The sequence below is a fragment of the Gorilla gorilla genome, chromosome 8, assembly GCF_029281585.2.
Source record: "Gorilla gorilla gorilla isolate KB3781 chromosome 8, NHGRI_mGorGor1-v2.1_pri, whole genome shotgun sequence".
NCBI lineage: Eukaryota > Metazoa > Chordata > Mammalia > Primates > Hominidae > Gorilla > Gorilla gorilla.
In genome coordinates, this window is record NC_073232.2 from 99,238,594 (window position 1) to 99,259,847 (window position 21,254).

At 40.8% G+C, this 21,254-nt stretch overlaps 1 protein-coding gene and 1 non-coding gene across 6 annotated transcripts in view; both read left to right on the forward strand.

Moving 5' to 3' along the window:
- Positions 1 to 21,254, forward strand: part of BMPR1A (bone morphogenetic protein receptor type 1A) — a 169,105-nt gene that overhangs the window by 112,917 nt on the left and 34,934 nt on the right. For 4 of the 5 annotated variants that reach the window (XM_019034832.4, XM_063709757.1, XM_063709759.1 and 1 more), the window contains 2 exons: positions 6,825 to 7,043; positions 21,018 to 21,180. In XM_019034832.4, the coding sequence (XP_018890377.1) occupies positions 6,977 to 7,043; positions 21,018 to 21,180 (230 nt within the window). In that variant the 5' untranslated portion in view covers positions 6,825 to 6,976. The remainder of the gene's footprint in view (positions 1 to 6,824; positions 7,044 to 21,017; positions 21,181 to 21,254) is intronic. The other variant, XM_055353207.2, reaches the window with a different exon arrangement.
- Positions 20,525 to 20,689, forward strand: LOC115936153 (U1 spliceosomal RNA). Its single transcript, XR_004071728.2, has one exon. It is a non-coding gene; the product is annotated as a U1 spliceosomal RNA (small nuclear RNA).

Consider the following 21,254-nt stretch of genomic DNA (forward strand, 5'->3'; position numbering starts at 1 on the left):
ATCTCCTTATATTCTTCACTTTGCAAGATTAGATATTTTTAATTTAATGTAAAAATTCCGATGAATTATTTAGGAATTTAAAAAATATATTTTATCGTTAGATGTTACAATTACATAATTTTAAGAATGACTGTAGCCAGGCACGGTGGCTCACACCTGTAATCTCAGCACTTTGAGAGGCGGAGGTGGACAGATCGCCTGAGGTCCAGGAGTTCAAGACCAGCCTGGCCAACATGGTGAAACCCTGTCTATACTGAAAATAGAAAAATTAGCTGGACGTGGTGGTGCGTACCTGTAGTCCCAGCTACTCCGAGGCTGAAGCAGGAGAATCGCTTGAACCCAGGAGGTGAAGGTTGCAGTGAGCAGAGGTTGCACCACTGCAGTCCAGCCTGGGCTACAGAGCAAGACTCTGTCTCAAAAAAAAAAAAAAAAAAAAAAAGGCTGGACGTGGTGTCTCAAACCTGTAATCTCAGCACTTTGGGAGGCAGAGGCGGGAGGATCACCTGAGGTTGGGAGTTCGAGACCAGCCTGACCAACATGGAGAAACTCCGTCTCTACTAATAATACAAAAATTAGCTGGGCATGATGGCGCATGCCTGTAATCTCAGCTACTCGGGATGCTGAGGTGGGAGAATCGCTTGAACCCTGGAGGCGGAGGTTGCGGTGAGCCGAGATGGCGCCATTGCACTGCAGCCTGGGCAACAAGAGTGAAACTCTGTCTCAAAAAAAAAAAAAAAATTGTTGAAAAATAAGGTTAATATTTTGCTATGTGATTAGAGAAACAGTTAATATGAGACAAAGGAGAAGTGCTCAGTTATTAATAATTACATCTGTTTGTTGAAATGTTTACTGAGATGTAATATTACTAACTCTTTTGAGTTAGTAATATCCCCATTTTGTGGTGAAGGAAACCGAGACCTGGATAGCTTAAGTAATTCCCCAAAATCACACAGCAAATAAATACTGGAGCTGATTTTTAAAAATTATTTATATTTATTATTTTATCAGTGAATACCACATCAGTGTATGTGGTGTTAACGCCTTTATTAATGCAGTTTTTAGATGAATGGTGCTCTGGGGCCCTCCCCTCTTTTCACGCTCTTGGAAGGCCATCTCCAGAGTCATAGCTGAATATTACCGTTCTTTTAGCATAACCGATTTGTATGTTCAGCCCCAAATGTGTCCTTTAAGTTTCAGAACCAAATGCCCGTTAGACATTCCCTTTGGGTAATCTCAGATCTCTAAATTTGAACCTTTGATCTCTTCACTCCTGTCAAAATCACTCATTCCCATTTCAGTAACTGTTCATGCCACAGATGTGGGAATCTTCTTTGACGCCTCACTTTCCCTTACCCTACATTTAATCCATTGCTAAGTACCACTGAGTTTTGTTTTGTTTTGTTTTGAGACAAGGTCTCGCTCTGTTGCCCAGTCTGGAGTGCAGTGGCATAATCAAAGTTCACTGCAGCCTTGAACTCCTGGGCTGAAGAGATCCTCCCACCTCAGCCTCCCTAGTGTCTGGGACTACAGGTATGCACCACCATGCCCAGCTAATTTTTTTAAGTTTTTTGTACAGATGAGGTCTTGCAGTGTTTCCCAGGCTGGTGTTAACTCCAGACCTCAAGTGATTCTCCCGCCTCAGCCTTCCAAAGTGCTGAGATTACAGGTGTGAGCCACGTACCCAGCCAAAAATTATTTTTGAAGTATAGCATGAGTCCATCCACTATACCACTGCCACCCTATTCTTTTTTTTTTTAATTCACCCATCTGCACACGGATTCTGCCCTAATCTTAACCACCATTGTCATTCTCCTAAATTTCCACAATATTCTGCTTACTCATCTGTTTGCTTTTGCCGTTATCCCCTCCAGTCCATTACATAGAAGTCAGATGATGCCCACTTAGGCTTAAATCCCAAGTCCTTCATATGCCCTTGCCTGATCTGGTCTTTGTCTTCTCTGCCTCTTCACCCTCATCTCCCACCACACTATCTCTTATTCTCGACATTTCAGACATTGTTCTCTCTTTGCTTTTCTCTCCCTCAAGATCTTTGCCCACGGTGTTCCCTGTGCTTAGAACTTCCTGTCTTTCTTTGCCTGACTGACTATTTTTCAGATCTCAACTTAAAGGTCACTTCTCAGCATTGCTTCCCTTTCCGCTTCATCTAGATTAGAGGGGGGTCACTGCCCCTATTCCTTCAGGACCTGGCACTTTTCTTCCTTTGCACTTATCATGAGTTATGATTGTGTATCATTTGTGTTTTCTTGTTTGGTGTCTTGAGTATCTTAATTGTTTTGTTTAAGGACTCTGAACTTCATGAAGGCTGGGCCTGTTTGGCTCTGAACAGTGTATTCTTGGTATCTAATACAGAATCATGCATAGCACAGACACTTAATAAACATTTAGGGAATAGATTAATAATTCAACGGCAAGAACACTGTTTCCATAGGACTCCAGCAATGGAAGGGATAACATAGATTATTTAGTCTAGGGCCAGGCGGTGGTGGCTCACGCCTGTAATCCCAACACTTTGGGAGGTTTAGGCGGGTGGATTGCTTGAGTCCAGGAGTTCGAGATCAGTCTGGGCAACATGGCAAACTCCATCTCAACAGAAAATACAAAATTAGCCAGGCTTGGTGACACGTGCTTGTGGTCCCAGCTACTCAGGAGGCTGAGGTGGGAGGATTGCCTGGAGCCCAGGAGGCAGTGAGCTGAGATTGTACCACTGCACTTCAGCCTGGGCAACAGAATGAGACTCTGCCTCCAAAAAAAAAAAAGAAATTTAGTCCAGTCTCCCTTTCTATCATGTTGGTCATGTCTATGACAAAGATGCACTCAAACTTTATTCCTTATGTACTCTGTGAGCAAAGACCCTGGGTTCTTTTGGTTGTATCTCAAGTGGAGTGGTTGCTATGTCCTTTGCATTCCTGTCATTCTTCTCTCAAGTGCTTAGGAGGCCTGGCCAGGTGGAATACAGTAAGATGGTTGTCCTGTTTGATTACAGCAGCGTTTCCCTTCATTCTCAGACTGCATGCATGTCTTAGGAGTTGTCATCAATACCAATACATATTGAGCTCATAGTCAGGGAAGATTTGATGGCTGTTCTCCATACAAGTTATCACAGCTTTTTTTGTCTATAAAAATTTCTTGCAGATTGAATTGTTATGGATAGCACCTGTTAGTGACTTCCTTTGCCAGGTTGGCAAGTATGTTGTAAACATGGATGAGAGAAGAAAACTTCTATTTAGCACTTACTATGTACCAGGCTCTCCTAAATAGTTTAAAATATGTATTTACATTATATAATATATATAAAATCAGGCAGGGAAGTATAGGATAGTTGTTAACATGTAGAATCTGGAATCAGACCTCCTTGATTTTAATTATGACTCTGCCACTTAACCTGTTGTGTGATCTTTGATAAGTTCCTTAAAGTCTACTTGCCTGTTTCTTCATCTGTAAAATTAAAATAATAATTTAACCTTTAAATAAGTTGGTTGATGGTTTGATAACTTAATATATGCAAAGCATTTATGACAGTACTGGCACATAGAGGTTAATATGTGTTAGCTATTATTTTATATCAGTTCCTTAAGTTTAAAAATATTTAAATTTATTTAATTTTTTATTTTAAAAATTATTTTAAATATGTGTTTGCTGTTATCTCATTTGGTTCTCAAAATAACTGTCAGTTAATAAATATCATTCCAGATTTGTTTGTTTGTTAAGATGGGGTCTTGCTGTGTTGCCAAGGCTGGAGTGCAGTGGCTCTTAACTGTTGTGATCACAGTGCATTGTAGCCTGGAATTTCTGGGCTCAAGTGATCCTGTTTGAGCCCAGGATTACAGCTGAGATTACAGGCGGTCACCATCACAGTTGGCCTCATTCCAGTTTTAAAGATGAGGAAACTAATTCAGAGAGGTTAAGTTAAAGGCAGATCCAGAATTTGAACTTATGCCAGGGTAGCAGGGTCATGGATGTTTTTGCGGAAGGAACTCACACACAGTCCTTTCCTCTGAAAGGGAAAGCACTTAGAGTCTTGCGGCCAGCCAGCTCTGCAGGATGCCTTGGTTGTGGCTCTAATGAGACAAGGCCACATATTAGCTTTAAATAAACCAATGAGGAAACAGTGACAATGAAAGGTGTAACAAGGCATAGCGGTCAGTCTCCTGCCCAAGACTGTGAGTTCCTTGCAGCAGGAACAACCATACTCATATTTGTATTTCTGGTACCTAACACTGGGTCGGTAATATGTACTCCAGATGCAGGCCAGTTGCAGTGGTTCACACCTGTAATCTCAGCACTCTGGGAGGAGGCCAAGGCCACAGGATTGCTTGAGGCCAGGAGTTTGAGACCATCCCAGGCAACATAGCGAGACCCACCGCCCCCACCCGTATTAAATTAAAAAAAAAAAAAAGATGTTGTTGGTGAATAAGTGAGTAAATTAATAAGTGAAAATTTGGGGAGGGGTGGAGACCTAGCAAGGGAGGCAGGACCAAAGCCAGGGTTTCTGGCATGGTATCCACTGGAGAGTGGTAGCCAGTGGAGGAGCAAGCAAGAAAGGTGTGGGTTTGATTTAGACAGGTGGAGTGTGATTCCAGTAGAAATATTTAGTGGGAAAATTGAAATGAGGAAGAGAGATTAGGATTGGAAATACACTGGAAACTTCTCTTGAATTGGAAACCTGGAACATATATCCTTAGAATGACAGTTGAATTATTTCAAGAAGTTTTCAAAGAAATGCTGTTAAATCATGTGGCAAACATTATTCTATAGTTATTTTAGACTTTACATCTTTTTCTCTCAGCATTATGTAATGGGAAACAATTTTATATTACAGAAATAAGAGATTGCAGGGATTTTTAGAACTAAGCCACATATAACATACACGTGTAAATGATACCTCACTGTAAACCTTCTTTGCCTCAGTACTGTAAATAACTTTGGAAAGCTAATTAAAGTGAAAATTCTTACTTAGATATTATAAAATAGAAAGCTCAGGTTATTAATGTAGAAATCACACCAGGGTCATTGTGTCATAAATAAGCAAGATCTTTGTCATTCAGGAATAGTTCAAGCTGAAAGTCAATAAAATCAAACCACGTGAAACAATGGGATGGGGGTAAAGTAGAATGATATATATCTTGATACTAATTAGCCTTTTCCCCCGTTTTTATTTAACAATTTTACTTTGAGGCCTTTAAAAGTTCACTGTCTATATTAATAATCACCAAACCTTAATTGGAGAGATTATGTTTCGTATCATCCATATTAGAAGTTCAGTTTTATCTTAATAAAGTCAAATTTGCAATATTTTAGGAAATAATTTCTTTAAGATACTGCTTTTTTCCCTCCCCTCCCCTCCCCTCCTCTCCTCTTTTTTTATGAGATGGTGTCTCACTCTGTCGCCCAGGCTGGAGTGCAGTGGCGCAGTCTCAGCTTACTGCAAGCTCTGCTTACTGGGTTCAAGCCATTCTCCTGCCTCAGCCTCCTGAGTAGTTGGGACTACAGGCGCCTGCCACCACACCTGGCTAATTTTTTTTGTATTTTTAGTAGAGACGGGGTTTCACTATGTTAGCCAGGATGGTCTTGATCTCCTGACCTTATGATCTGCCCGCCTCAGCCTCTCAAAGTGCTGGGATTACAGGCGTGAGTCGCTGCACCCAGCCTTCTTTTTTTTTTTTTTTTTTTTTTTGACATGGAGTCTCGCTCTGTCGTGTAGGCTGGAGTGCAGTGGCACAATCCGCAGTCTTGGCTCACTGCAACCTCTGCCTCCTGGGTTCAAGTGATTCTCCTGCCTCAGCCTCCTGAGTAGCTGGGATTACAGGCACCCGCCACCATGCCTAGCTAATTTTTGTGTTTTTAGTAGAGATGGGGTTTCATCATGCTGGCCAGGCTGGTCTTGAACTCCTGACTTCACTTCAGGTGATCTGCCCACCTTGGCCTCCCAAAGTGCTGGGATTACAGGTGTGAGCCACTGCACCTGGCTCCTTTTTCTTTTTTTCCTTTAATGATGAAGCACCCTCTTTAATTAAATATGTGTAATTTTTGCCTGGCATGGTGACTCACACCTGTAATCCTAGCACTTTGGGAGGCTGAGGCTGGCAGATCACCTGAGGTCAGGAGTTTGAGACTAGCCTGGCCAAGATGGTGAAACCCCGTCTCTACTAAAAACACAAAAATTAGCCGAGTGTGGTGGTGCACACCTGTAATCCCAGCTACTCAGAAGGCTGAGGCAGGAGAATCACTTGAACCCGGGAGGTGGAGGTTGCAGTGAGTCGAGATGGTGCCATTGCACTCCAGCCTGGGCGACGAGCAAAATTCTGTCTCAAATAAAATAAAATAAAATGAATTAATATGTGTAATTTTCTAGGTCGGCTTCCTCTTCTATCTATAGAATAAATTATTTATTAGAAAGACTTAGTGTGTTTTCATTATATCTACTAGAATTTGCAAGAATGTTGATGGTTACCCTTATGTTTTAAATTTAACTTTTCCTGTTTAAGTCTTAATATAGTTGGGAATTTTCATGTTATTAATAAAATAATTAGAACGGCCAGAAAGGACTATTGAGATTGTTTAATATATTTCCCTTGTTGTACATATGGCTAATCTGAGGTCAGGAGAGGTTGCAGCCTATTAACTAAATTATTTGAAGTTTGAAATTATAGTGCCTAAAAAAAAAAAAGCAAGGATACCTTTAATCTTTTAAAATGTATTTCATTGTTTAAAGGTGTGTTTGGGCATTTGTTTCCCTTTTAGTTTTTGAAAAATTTCCAAAATTCAGTTGTATTCCTTACCTTTTAAATATTTTTGTCTTTCAGGAGTCGTAAGAAAGCAGTGGGAGTTGAAGTCATTGTCAAGTGCTTGCGATCTTTTACAAGAAAATCTCACTGAATGATAGTCATTTAAATTGGTGAAGTAGCAAGACCAATTATTAAAGGTGACAGTACACAGGAAACATTACAATTGAACAATGACTCAGCTATACATTTACATCAGATTATTGGGAGCCTATTTGTTCATCATTTCTCGTGTTCAAGGTAAATCAGTGTTCATTTTAGTAATGTATGTGTGTATATAAAAAGCATTATTTCTTGCTTCTGTTCTTTCAACTCATCCCTGTTTGAATAGTTAGGCCCAGCCTACTAGGGCAGCTTTTAGGAAAGAAGCAAAGATGAAACACGTGCCAAATAATTTTTTAACTTGGCTGTGATGGAAACATTTTCAAGTATTTTTGAAATCTCAGTCTCTCTGAGTCTGTCTTCTCCTTCACAACATAGGCGTGATGATACACAGCATTAGGTCTTGTGAGGATTAAATGAGATAAAGTATGTAAAGCCACCTCAGTTAGTAGCTGAAAGACAGGGTAATAGGTAGTCCAGGCTGAGCTTCAAAATTCCTCTCTCCTTTAAAATACAATAAGGAGCAAGTGTAAATAATAATTGAAAAATCATTTTATTGGCCAGGCACAGTGGCTCACACCTGTAATCCCAGCACTTTGGGAGGCCGAGGTGGGCGGATCATGAGGTCAGGAGTTCAAGACCAGCCTGGGCAACATGGCAAAACCTCATCTTTACCAAAAAATACAAAAATTAGCCAGGTGTGATGACGGGGGCCTGTAATCCCAGCTACTGGGGAGGCTGAGGCAGGAGAATCACTTGAACCCTGGGAGGTGGAAGCTGCAGTGAGCTGAGATCGCACCAATGCACTCTAGCCTGGGCGACAGAGCAAGACTCTGTCCCTGCCCCAACCAAAAAATTTCATTTTATTGTTGGGGAAAGACTTTAGAAAGATAACTGGCACTTGTCTGTGCTGAATACTAAAATTTCTTCATAGAGCACTGACAGTTTGTTTATGACCAATAAAGTAATTTTGCTACTATGTGTTCACAGCTTAGAACTCCCAAACAGGAAGTTATTGTGATGACTCTTAGGACCAGATGGCCTGTATTTGCACATAAGCTTTTTCCTGTATGGTTTAAGTAGGATAATATTTTAAGCTGAAAAGATAGTACTGTTTTGCAAGAGGATTTTAGATAAAACTTACTGGATGTCTTCGTTCTCAAGTTTTTTACTTCACAGGTTGCTTTTTCCTAATGTTTTGTTCACAGTGATCTGGATTAATATCTGCTGTTAAGAAGAAACGTGATTAACACCATAAAGCTTTTGATATTTCCATCTTTTTTTTTTTTTTTTTTTGAGACAGAGTCTCGCTCTGTCACCGAGGCTGGAGTACAGTGGTGCCATCTCGGCTCACTGCAAGCTCCGCCTCCCGGGTTCACGCCATTCTCTTGCCTCAGCCTCCCGAGTAGCTGGGACTACAGGCGCCCACCATCACGCCCAATCACGCCCAGCTAATTTTTTGTATTTTTAGTAGAGACGGGGTTTCACCATGTTAGCCAGGATGGTCTCGATCTCCTGACCTCGTGATCCACCCGCTTCGGACTCCCAAAGTGCTGGACAGGCGTGAGCCACTGTGCCCGGCTGATATTTTCATCTTAAAGCACAAACATAGAATGAAATCTATAGCTTCTTTTTATTTTGCCTTAGTATTATAACAGTATCCTTAGTATTACAACAATATCCTTAGTATTACCATGCTAAGAATACAGAGCCTTCAGCAAAAGCCACTTTTACTTGTGAAACACCAAATTATTTAGTACAATACCTTTACTTCAATATCCCTTACATGCCTTGTTGATCAGCATCAACCAAAGCTGCTATAGTTTTGAAGATGAGTTAAATTCATAGTAATATTATATTTGCTACCTCACTTCCAGGTAATCTCCATTTTGGCATAAATTTTTTAAAAATCTGTTTAGATCACACATAGGCAATATGATACAAAATTCTCAGTCCTCGCCCCAGTTCACATTGTTCTATAATAAACTTTTATTAGATGGAATAAGTTTGTAATTAGTTACTATGTAAAAGCAAAAGATCTTATTAAGAATTACATTTCTCTGATAAAGAGTGAAATTTGTTACATTTCCTTTCAAAAAAAATTATTTTGATAGTTGCTTCAAATAACATACAAATGTTTGCTCTTAAAGCTAAAACCAATGTAGAAAAGTTATTTCTGAGAGATCATTAGGAAGGATTGTAGAATGGTATTAATGGAAATAACTTCTGACTTTAGCTCTGGCTTTATCTTGTTTTGAATTATGTCTCAGGAAAATAAACTTATCTGTACCTTGGTTTCCTTGATGTAAAATAGAAATAATAATGCTTATCCTAGATATAAACAAGAATGTTTTGACCATCAACTGTTGGGGTATAGATTTAAGTGCTTTACATTGAGATAAAGTTACTTAGGTTTGAATAGAAAAATGAGTCATCTGATATTAACAGCTGATAGATACTTAGTTCTTATTTTTTAAGACTTGGTCACAAATTTTACAACAGGATATATTAATGTTGGATAGATATGTAGTCCCTTTTTTGGATTTTGTCACAAATTTCAGAAATGGATTTTAGTTTTAAGTAACTAATAATGACTTCAATAGAGATTTATTTTTAACATAGGTGGTAGATGTTTGCTGTACATTCAGTTATTGAGTAGTGTCAAGGCTGACATGTCTGTAATTTTCTTGACATTTCCCTTGTGGTTCCCAAGTGGTTACTATTATCTGCATTTGAGGCAGGTAAAACGGGGAAAGGGTCAGCACTGGCCTCAACTAGACCTGATACCAGGAAAGCAAAAGTGTCACAGATTTTGTCTTAAGTCTTAATCATTCCTAATAGCACCAGCTACTGGAAAACAGAGAAACAGGATTGTCACAATTGGCTTAATCTATATCCATTGCCTAGGGCTGGGCGTGTTGTTCCCCTGAACAAAATCAGAGTTTGGTTAGCTGGGAAAAGGGGGAAAATAGGTATCAATTGGACAATTAAAAGGATCTGGGAGAGATTTAATTTTTTCCATCAATTAGAATGTTTTCCTCTACAAATAATTAAAAAAAAATTAAAAGAGCTTAAACATGACATTTTGGGCTAGGTGATTTTTATTTTTTTTTTTAAAAGTTTGAACAATAAAGAGAATGTAGTAACACACAGGAAGTCTGTATATAAGGGGACTGTAGTTGGTTATGTGGCTCATCAAGACCCAAGTTCTTTGTCTTTTCAACTGTGCCATCTCTATATGTCAGGTTAGCCACAGTGTCACAGTGTGGCTGCTGAGAGACTAGACATCACATGCAGATGAGGTAAGCTTGAGTTGACAATGCTCAGTTAAAGAAGAGGGAAATCTGTTTGTGTCTCTTTTTAATTGATAAATCTTTCCCCATTCACTCACTTCCTCTCCCCAACAGACTTCCTTCTAATCTTAGTGGCCAAAATTCATTATATGCTCTTGTGTTAAATCACTGGCAAGGGGAATGGAACTAAAATTGTTGGATTAGACCAACGATTATCTCTGCTGAGAGTAGAGGGCTGCGCTTCCCTGAATCACGTGGAGGAGGGGCAGACCCTTAATGTGTGTGTACATGTGCACATGCCTGTTGCCAGCAAGCGAAGGAGGAGAAGAATAAGAGTATCTGTTGCTGGGTACCACATTTGTCGACCTGACATCATGCATATGCTAAAATGCTCGTGTTGCTATGAAATTTTCAGTCCCTTTTCAAAGGGTTCTATACCCCAGAGTTGCATCCATTTAGTACACGCAGCTACTAATCCAGGACTTCTGGCTGGTGGGAAGCCCTCTCCTTCGGGTCCAGGTGCCTCTTCATGGTCCAGCAGTGTGTGGCTAAAAGCAATTATCAGTGCACAGTATACCCAGTATCCAGTGATAAAGATGAAGTGGGATAAGTACTATATAAAACTTCCATTCAGAGGAAGAAAAATTGGAAACAACCTCAGTATTCACTGCTCCATAGCATGTAGATTAATGATGCTTAACCTGTTTGTCAGCCTCCAGTTTTATTTTCTGGGAGGATTTGCCTTGTCTCTGGTGTTCCTTGGCTAGTGTTTCTGTCTTCGTGGTCACATCTGAGCTGGAATTAGTGGAGGATGATCTTTGTGGAGACTGAACAGCTTTAGCGGCCTGCTTTCTGTTAGTATGGAGGTCTGATTACTGGAAATTGTCCTATGGATTGAAAACTCACAGCCTCACTGAGTCAGCCTGGGATATCTTTGGCAGTACAGTTCCTGTAAATTTGTAGTAGTCCTACATTCTGTTTGCTCTGGTCTCTTTGGTTTCATTCCATTAAACACAGTTAAATATCTTGTCTAGATGTGTGTTCTGAGAATTTCTGACCTAGCCACTGGCCTCTGCTTTGCCCGTTCTCCTGGCCTTTGGTTTAATGACCTCCGCTCTGAGGCACTCTGCTCCTTTCCCATGCTAGAAAATGACCTGCTTTATTTGGTATTGTAGCACTTACCTATGAATAAATATTAAAATAGTACCAAATGTCAGTATTTATTCGTCTTTATTGTCTTTCTCCGTCCGAGACTGTAAGCTTTAATAGATATGGGACTGTGTTTTGTTTACTCTTCTAGTCACCCAGGGCTTAAAACAGTGGCTACCACTATGTAGTTACTCAGTACATTTTGGTTTAATGGATGAATACAGTTAAAGTGAAAAAAGCAAGTTGCAAAGCTGCTTTCTTAGCCATATATTTTTTACACTGACCAACCCAGTAGCAACAAGCACCTGTAACAACCCAGTTGTAGTATCTGATTATCTTTTTTCACTAAGGATCTAGAACTCCTTGGAGAAATCACTGAGTTCAAGTTTGGCAGGGAAAGAGCAAGGTGATCTTGGTATCTTGGCCAGAAAGCAAGGAAAAGTTCAAAGGATTCAGTGACCAGTTTGAATTGAATACTAATTGTAGTGGATTCAAACAAATCAAATATGTTTAAATCCACGTGTTTGTAATAACACTTAAGAAAAAAACTAGTTAGGGCTGGGGGCTGTGACTTACACCTGCACATGCCAACACTTGGGAGGCCAAGGCAGGAGGATCACTTGAGCCTCAAGAGTTTGAGAACATCCACGGCTAAACTGAGAGTCCCTTTAAAAAAAAATAGTTTGAGACCAGCCTGGGCAACATAGAGCTGGTCTCTACAAAAAAAAATTTTTAATTAGCTGAGTGTGGTGATGTGTGCCTGTATTCCTGGCTGAGGTGGGCGGGAGAATCACTTGAGCCCAGGAGCTTGAGGCTGCAGTGAACCAATGATCACGCCACTGCACTCTAGTCTGGGCAGCAGAGCAAGACTCTGTCTCAAAAAAAGAAAACAAAACTAGTTGGTTACTGTTAAAAGATGCTAATGAAGTCATTAATTTTGAAAACTGGTAAATAGAGGGAGAAATCAAACATTAATCTTGCCTTTCTAACATGAACTGTGCCACCTGTATCCAATTAGTAGGTGAGGGAAAGCATCTCATAGATGTATTCCAAGTCATAAAAAAGAGAAATGATAGGATTAGATACATTATTTTATACTATGCCGATTGAATTAGTGAATCTAGACCTTAAAAACAGAGATAAGCAGGCATTTGGTTCCCTCCTGCCCACAACATACAGAGCAGCTGCATTTCAGCGCTCAATAGACACATGTGACTTGTGGCTACCATATTGGACAGCACAGCTCTCGAGCTAATTACCATTTACAAAATCCATAGAGAACAAGAGGACATGTTAAATGATGCCAGGAGGATGTGATCAGAAATTCCAGACTGTGGTAAATACTATACTAGTAAATACCGGACAAGTTACCCAATGTCTTCAAGTAAATCTCAAGGACAGGAAGAGGAAGAAGAAACTGGTAGATTAAGAGACTTGGAGACAACCAGCTGTGTTGTGTGAACCTTATTTGGATCCTGATTCAAGGAAACTACTAAAGTAATTTGTAATATTTATGATACAATTGGAAATTAGAAAGCGATTTATAACATTTATAATATAATTGGAAATTTGAACATTGCCTTGATGTTTGATGATATTGGTAAGGATAAGGAATTACTATTAATTTTTTTAGGTGTGATAATTGTGTTTTTTTTTAAGTTCTTTTAGAGATACACATTGAAATATTTACAGATAAATGGACATATCTGGTATTAGCTTCATAATTATGTGAAAGGGGGAGGGAGTGAAACAAGAAGGGCCATGAATTCATCATTATAAAAGCTGGGCTGTATGGGTATGTGTGGGTTCATTGTACAGTTTTCTCTACTTTTATAAAAGGTTTCTGGCCGGGTGCAGTGGCTCAGGAGTTCGAGACCAGCCTGGCCAACATGGTGAAACCCTGTCTCTACTAAAAATACGAAAATTAGCCGGGCATGGTGGCATGTGCCTGTAGTCACAGCTACTCGGGAGGCTGAGGTGGGAGGATTGCTTGAACCAGGGAGGTGGAGGTTGCAGTGAGCCGAGATTGGGCCACTGAACTCCAGCCTGGGCAACAGAATGAGACCCTGTCTCAAAAAAATAAAATAAAAAGTTATCTGGAAGAATACTTCATTTCAAACATATATATGCAAATGAATAGAAAAAGGACAAGAAGCATATACACCAAACAGATAATGGTGGTTATGTTTAAGGAGTGGGAGGGGGATTAGATGGGCCCAAAGAGGACTTTTTGGTTTACTTGTGGGGCTCAATTTTTTTTTTGGATGCTATGAGAATATATTATTGTTTTATTTGAGTATTTTAAAAACTACTTTTGGGGGGGGGGAAAAAAAAGACCCAGCACGGTGGCTCATGTCATGTCTATAATCCCAGCACATTGGGAGGCTGAGACGGGCGGATCACCTGAGGTCGGGAGTTCGAGACCAGCCTGGCCAACATGGAGAAACCCCGTCTCTATTAAAAATATAAAAAATTAGCCAGGTGTGGTGGCACATGCCTCTAATCCCAGCTACTCGGGAGGCTGAGGCAGGAGAATCGCTTGAACCTGGGAGGCGGAGGTTGCCGTGAGCTGTCACGCCACTGTACTTCAGCCTGGGCAACAAGAGCAAAAACGCCATCTCAAAAAACAAACAAAAAAACCATCAAAAACTACTTATAGGAAAAATACTTATTTCAAGCATATATCTAAGTAGAGAGAATAATATAATGAAACTCCATGAACTTGTCACTCAGTTTTGACAGTATCAACTCATGACCAAGGCTGTTTCCTCTCTACCCCCATGCACTTCTCCCTCACCCACGTCACCCTTGGATTATCATGGGTAATTTTGAAATAATATTTCAGTTAAGTATAAGATACCTTGGCTGGGCACGTTAGCTCATGCCTGTAATCACAGCACTTTGGGAGGCTGAGGCAGGCAGATCACTTGAGGTCAGGAGTTCAAGACCAGCCTGCCAGCACTTTGGGAGGCCAAGGTGGGCAGATCATGAGGTCAGGAGATAGAGACCATCCTGGCTAACACGGTGAAACCCCGTCTCTACTACAAATACAAAAAATTAGCCGGGCGTGGTTGTGGGCGCCTGTAGTCCCAGCTACTCAGGAGGCTGAGGCAGGAGAATGGTGTGAACCCGGGAGGCGGAGCTTGTAGTGAGCCGAGATCACGCCACTGCACTCTAGCCTGGGCGACAGAGCGAGACTCCGTCTCAAAAAAAAAAAAAAGAGACCAGCCTGGCCAACATGGTGAAACACCGTCTCTACTAAAAATACAAAAATTAGCCGGGCGTGGTGGCAGGCGCCTGTATCCCAGCTACTTGGGAGGCTGAGGCAGGATAACTGCTTCAACCCAGGAGGCAGAGGTTGCAGCGAGTGGAGATCGTGCCATGGTACTCCAGCCTGGGCAACAGAGTGAGACTCCATCTCAAAACAGAAAAAACAAAAAGCAAAATTCCTCAAAGGCCACATACTGTGATCATAATGCAATAAAAGGAGTTCAACAGTGTAAACTTTGTCTGAGCATATGATTTTTTTTTTTTTCTGTTTGAGACAAGAGTCTTGCTCTGTGGCCCAGGCTGGAGTGCAGTGGCACAATCTCAGCTCACTGCAACCTCCATCTCCTGGGTTCAAGCGATTCTTCTGCCTCAGTCTGCTGAGTAGCTGGTATTACAGGTAGACACCACCACACTCGGCTAATTTTTGTATTTTTAGTAGGGTTTCGCCATGTTGGCCAGGCTGGTTTGAACTCCTGAGCTCAGGTGATCCACCCACCTCAGCCTCCCAAGGTGCTGGGGTTACAGGCCTGAACCACCATTCCCTGCCAGCCTGCTGGGTTCTTAAGCGATCCTCCCACCTCAGCCACCCAAGTACCGGAACTACAGGTGTGCTCCACCACACGCAGCTAATTTTTTAATTTTTTTGTAGAGACCAGGTCTCAGCATGTTTCCCAGGCTGGTCTTGAACTCCTGAGCTCAAGCATCCCACCTTCCTGGACCTCCGTAAGTGCTAGGATTACAGGCATGAGCCACCATGCCTGGCAAACACATGATTTTTTTTTTTTGAGATGGAGTGTCACTCTGTTGACCAGGCTGGAGTGCATTGGCGTGATCTTGTCTCACTGCAACCTCCACCTCCCTGGTTCAAGTGATTCCTCTGTCTCAGCCTCCTGAGTAGCTGGATTACAGGCTCACAGCACCATGCCCAGCTAATTTGTTGTATTTTTAGTAGAGACAAGAGTTTCACCATGTTGGCCAGACTGGTCTCAAACTCCTGACCTCAGGCAGTCCACCCGCCTTGGCCTCCCAAAGTGCTGGGACTACAGGCGTGAGCCACCGCGCCTGGCCAAGCATATGATTTTTAATGCAATAACTATATTCATGTTTCTAGAAGCTTTTTTTTTGCCATTCAGTGACATTATGGATGACACTGCATGTCAGTATGTGTCGGACATGTGTCAGCATGTGTCGGAATGTATCAACCCATTTTTGATAATGGGTTCAGAACCAAGTTTGATTAATGTTAACTGATTTATGCAGTTTTTATGTTCAACTGAAATACATCTAACTATAATTTTTTATTGGCCTTCCAGAAGTGTCATAAAATAAGCCTAATCATTCACATATCCTATCAGATGTGAAAAGCCCATTTCTATGCTTTCTGGCCCTGCCACAAAATCTTTTCTTCTCCCTTTGATTTTCCTCCTAGACCAACATAGTATGACAGAACTTTGTTTGGTGATGGAAATTTCTATATCAGTAATTTGCAAACTATAGCCCACAAACTAAATCCAGCTCATTGCTGCATTTTGTGCTGCTCATGAGTGAAGAATGGTGTTTTTGCATTTTTAAGTGATTGAAGAAAAATCAAGAGAATATTTAATGACACATGAAAATTATATGGAACTCAAATTTTATTATCCATAAGCAATTTTATTGGAACACACCCATGTTCATTTTTTTACATGTTGTCTGGCTGATTTTGCATTGTGTCAGCAGAATTGAATAGTTGTGACAGAGACCTTGGGGCCCAGAAAACCAATACCTGTTTTCTATATCTCTGCTGTCTTGTGTGATAGCTACTAGCCAAATGTGGCTTTTGAGCACTTGAGTTGTGACTAGTGTGGGTGAGAAACCAATTTTTAATTTTACTTCATTTTAATTCATCTACATTTTAAGTCACATGTGGCTATTGGCTACCATATGGGACAGCACAGTTGTAGACATGCCACCTTTTCCCTAGTTCTTGCTTCCTTGTACTTGACTTTCCTTCTGCTGATGTCTTCCTGGTTTCTGTTTAATTAATGATGCAGACTGTTGTTGTAGAATTCATTAGGCTACCACTGCTGATTATCTCATATGTATAGTGCATCAGTAGCCCATTGGTCTTACCAACCGTTTGCCATCTGAGTTCTGTTGTAGGCATTCTATCTTAAGGTTGCGGCAGAGGGCATTTATTTGCTGTAGAAAAAGGAAGCCAATAAATTATTGGGAAAATATGAAAAATTACTTAGCCAGGAATAAAAATCTAGTAAAATCATTGATGCCTAAAATTGCCGTTGATGACAAGGACCTGTAAATGTGCCTGTGTATAGTCATGTGTCTCTTGTAACTGTTTGTCTCTTTGTATGTATATGTTTTCATCTTTTCCTGAGATGTTATACTTAAACATGTAAGCTATTAAATATTTTGTGGGTGTTTGTTTTGAAATATAACCTATACCCCTAGTCCACCCCAGGGCTCGTAGTTTATTCTTTGTAAATACACAGGACTTGTGGGTGGTGAGAGATTGACATATTCAGAACTGACAGAAGGCCATGTGCCAAGTGAAGTGATGATGGTGAGGCCTGCAGGACCCAGATCCTGTTGGGCCCTGGGAGCACACAGTGGAGGTTGGATTTTATTCTGAGTGCGTTGTGGAGCCGTTGGTTGGTTTTATATAGGAGTGACAGATTTGTGTTTATAAAATGTCTCTGGCTGCTCTGTGGAAAATGGATTGCAGGAACCAAGAGCAGAAGCAGAGCGAACAGTTGGAGACTTCTTACCTTAGTAGAGGCATGATGTGATGGGCCTTGGTGACAACAGCGGAGTTGGAGAAAAATGAAAACAATTGACATACATTTTGGAGGTTGAGCCAAAAGACTTTGGTAAGACCAGGTTTGAGGCAAATCAAGAGTTCATTTAGGACAAGTCAGTCAGGAGATGTCTAAGCAGGTCATGGCTAGAGGGGGTACATCCAGGAACCATTAACAGAGTGGTCGCTGTCCCCTACGGAGAGCACAGAGAGGCTCTTTCCTGTTACTTTTCTTCGTATTCAATATCCGCTTGGTGAAATCTTGCAAGTTTTTAAGATGTAGCTTAGATTTCATTACTTTTGACACCTAAGATCAGTTTGAGTTTGACACCTAGGATGAGCCCTTTCCTTTGTTTACATGTAAACGCCTCCGTATTTTGTCACTTTTTTTTTTTTTTTTTTGAGATGGATTTTCGCTCGTCGCCCAGGCTGAAGTGCAATGGCTTGATCTCTGTTCACTGCAACCTCCACCTCCCAGGTCAAGTGATTGTCCTGCCTCAGCCACCCGAATACTGGGATTACAGGCGCCTGCCACCACGCCCAGCTAATTTTTTAATATTTTTAGTAGAGACGGGGTTTCACCATGTTGACCAGGCTGGTCTTGAACTCCTGACCTCAGGTGATCTGCCCACTTTGGCCTCCCAAAGTGCTGGGATTACAGGCGTGAGCCACCGCGCCTGGCCTTTGTATTTTGTCACTTTTCACATTGTATTTATTTGCTTTTGTGCTTATTCCCCCTCTGCTTTCCACCAAGTTTCTCAAGGCCACATATGTGGTTTTGATGCCACATCTTTGCGTTTCTAGCATTTAATACCTTGCCTGCACATAATAAACCCCTACTAAGTATTCTGTTGAATATTTGGCAATAATATAAGCTCCAGATACAACTACTGTAATTGAGTTTTTTGTCTCATGAATTCAAATAGTATTCTAGGAAGTTTCATATAACTTTGAGTTTTTCATGTATCAGTGATCTTTTAGTGTTACGATCTTTGTTATTAGTAACCTCTTCATTTGTATACTATTTTACATGTAGTTAAGCACTTTAGTAAATATTCATCTGATCTACCTATAACCTGTTGATTTGAATTAGGCAGGAATTATTATCCCCATTTTCTATAGATAGCTAAGGTTCAGAGAGTAACTTATCTGTGCCCGTAACTGCGACTTGAACCCTTCACTTCTTGATGTTATCTCAAGTGATATTTCTGCCACACTAAACTGCTTTTTCTGTGTCACTAGATTTTTGAAAAATCAATTGCTGTGATATATTATATACTGTTTGTTTTCCAGAGCTGAATTGATACGTGTCTTCTGTTAATGTAATAGGATTTTAAAGCTGGTTAGGTTCCCTCACCTGTTCTCTAGTCCTATAGCCTTATAGAGTAAATGAAGCCTGGAAAGGTGACATGGCTTGCCCAAGACCATCCAGCTAGGTAAAGCGGGGTAGGCCCATGGCAAAACAATCCCAGTCTCCTCATTTCCTGCTCAGTGGATTTCTACCCTTCCTGTACCTCCTGCTTCCCCCACTCCATCTTTTACAGTTGATGTTTCTAACATAAAGGAGGTCTTTCCGCTTTGTAGCAATCAGATCCAACGGAAGCCTTGACATTATATTACGGAATTTATTTCTGAAAGGAGAGTGGTGTGGGGGGCGCGGGGATGAGTAATATATGTATGTACACAAACTTCCAGCTTTTTTTTTTTTTTTTTTTAAGTGTTTTCTCTCCTGGCCGTGCACGGTGGCTCATGCCTGTAATCCCAGCACTTTGGGAGACTGATGCAAGTGGATCACTTGAGGTCAGGAGTTTGAGACCAGCCTGGCCAACATGGTGAAACCCTGTCTCTACCAACAAAATACAAAAAAATTAGCTAGGCGTTGTGTGGGGTGCCTGTAATCCCAGCTACTTGGGAGGCTGAGGCAGGAGAATCGCTTGAACCTGGGAGGCGGAGGTTGCAGTGAGCTGAGATTGCACCAGTGCACTCCAGCTTGGGTGACAGAGTGAGACTCTATCTCAAATAAAAATGTTTTCTATACTCATTCAGTAGCAAATTCTTTTACTAAATATTCAGTATAAGAAAGTGAAGGTTATTGGCCAGGCATGGTGGCTCACGCCTATATTCCCAGCACTTCGGGAGGCTGAGGCGGGAGGATTGCTTGAGCCCAGGAGTTCAAGACCAACCTGAGCAGTATAGGGAGACCTTGTCCCTACAAAGAATTTAAAAATTAGCCGGGCATGGTGGCATGTACCCTTGGTCCCAGCTACTCCAGAGGCTGAGGTGGGAGGATCACTTGAGCCTGGGAGGTTGAGGCTGCAGTGAGCTCTGATCACATCACTGTACTCCAGCCTGGGCAATAGCGTGAGACCATGTCTCAAAAAAAAAAAAAAAAAAAATTATTGAAACTGAAGGCATGTAATCATCAAAACACTATTTAGCAGCACTTTTTCTGTTACCAGTGTGTGCATATGTGATATTTTTTTGTCTTTTCAGTAGTTTATCTCATCAGTATGGTAAATGTAAAATCAAGTCTGTGTTGTGTCTTGAACCACTTATTTAACATTTATAATGAAATACATATACACTTGTCGATTTGGTTCCACCTTTCATTCCCTTGAGAGTAACCCACAAAGAATGGCCTAGCTGAGTCAGAGAGAGGAAGTAATTACTAGAACAGTTTTTTTAGTTCCGTTCTGCTTCCAGCCTGAAAGATTTAGTACCAAATATGACAGTATCTGTCACTGCAGCCTGCTAGACTCTAGTGTAAGAACATAGTTCCATTTCTGTGAGCTAACTGCTGCCCTTCTGTAACCTTCAGTTTCTGCCAGCATCGTCTGCATTCAAACCAATGACCTCGAGGTGAAAATCTCCACGTAACATGATTGGTCCCCATGCTCTCATGGTTTCCTTACTTAAGCAATTAAAGGCCAAAGCAAGATGCTTAGTAACTCCTTTTCCACATAGAGGCACAAATAAAGGAAAGCTGGTCACAAGTTTTGAACCAAAGAGTTAAAAGAAGAATCATAACTTGTCTCTATTTAATGATTGGAAACTCTCACAGACTTCTGTGAAGTCTCTCCCCATTTTGTACCTTTTTTACAAGTGATGACTATATACTTTTACCTGGCAGGGGAGAGACCACGGTCACGAAGGTGGTTTTCCCAGGGTGAGGCTTATTCATTGCACTCCAGATGTGCTGACCCCTGCGATTTCCCCAAATGTGGGAAACTCAACTGCATAATTGTGGTGGTGGGGGACTGCATTCATGCTTTTCCCTGGTTAAATTAAAAAATTTTTAAGTTATTTTAAAAATATAAAAAACAAGATTTGACTGTATTCTGCCTTGCGCCACTCTTGTTTGTCTTTCACTAGTGCAAAAATTGTGATATAGCTGTCTTCATGTACCCCACAAAACCTGGTGCAGTAATTCTGTGCATAATAATGTATGTCTGTTTGTTGTATGAATGAAATTTACATTTCTAAAGAAACATGCTAGCTACAATTATTGTGATAAGAAAGCTTAACAACTTTTTCTCATTGAAAATTGTCATGAAACAATGAGCTTTTCAGAAATGATGTACTTACAAATTCCATATTTGAATGCAGGACAGAATCTGGATAGTATGCTCCATGGCACCGGGATGAAATCAGACTCCGACCAGAAAAAGTCAGAAAATGGAGTAACCTTAGCACCAGAGGATACCTTGCCTTTTTTAAAGTGCTATTGCTCAGGGCACTGCCCAGATGATGCTATTAATAACACATGCATGTAAGTATTTTATGCAGCCCTTCTTAAGAGTTAGGAGAATAGAGTTGCATTTAGTGCTATTTTAAGAATTATTA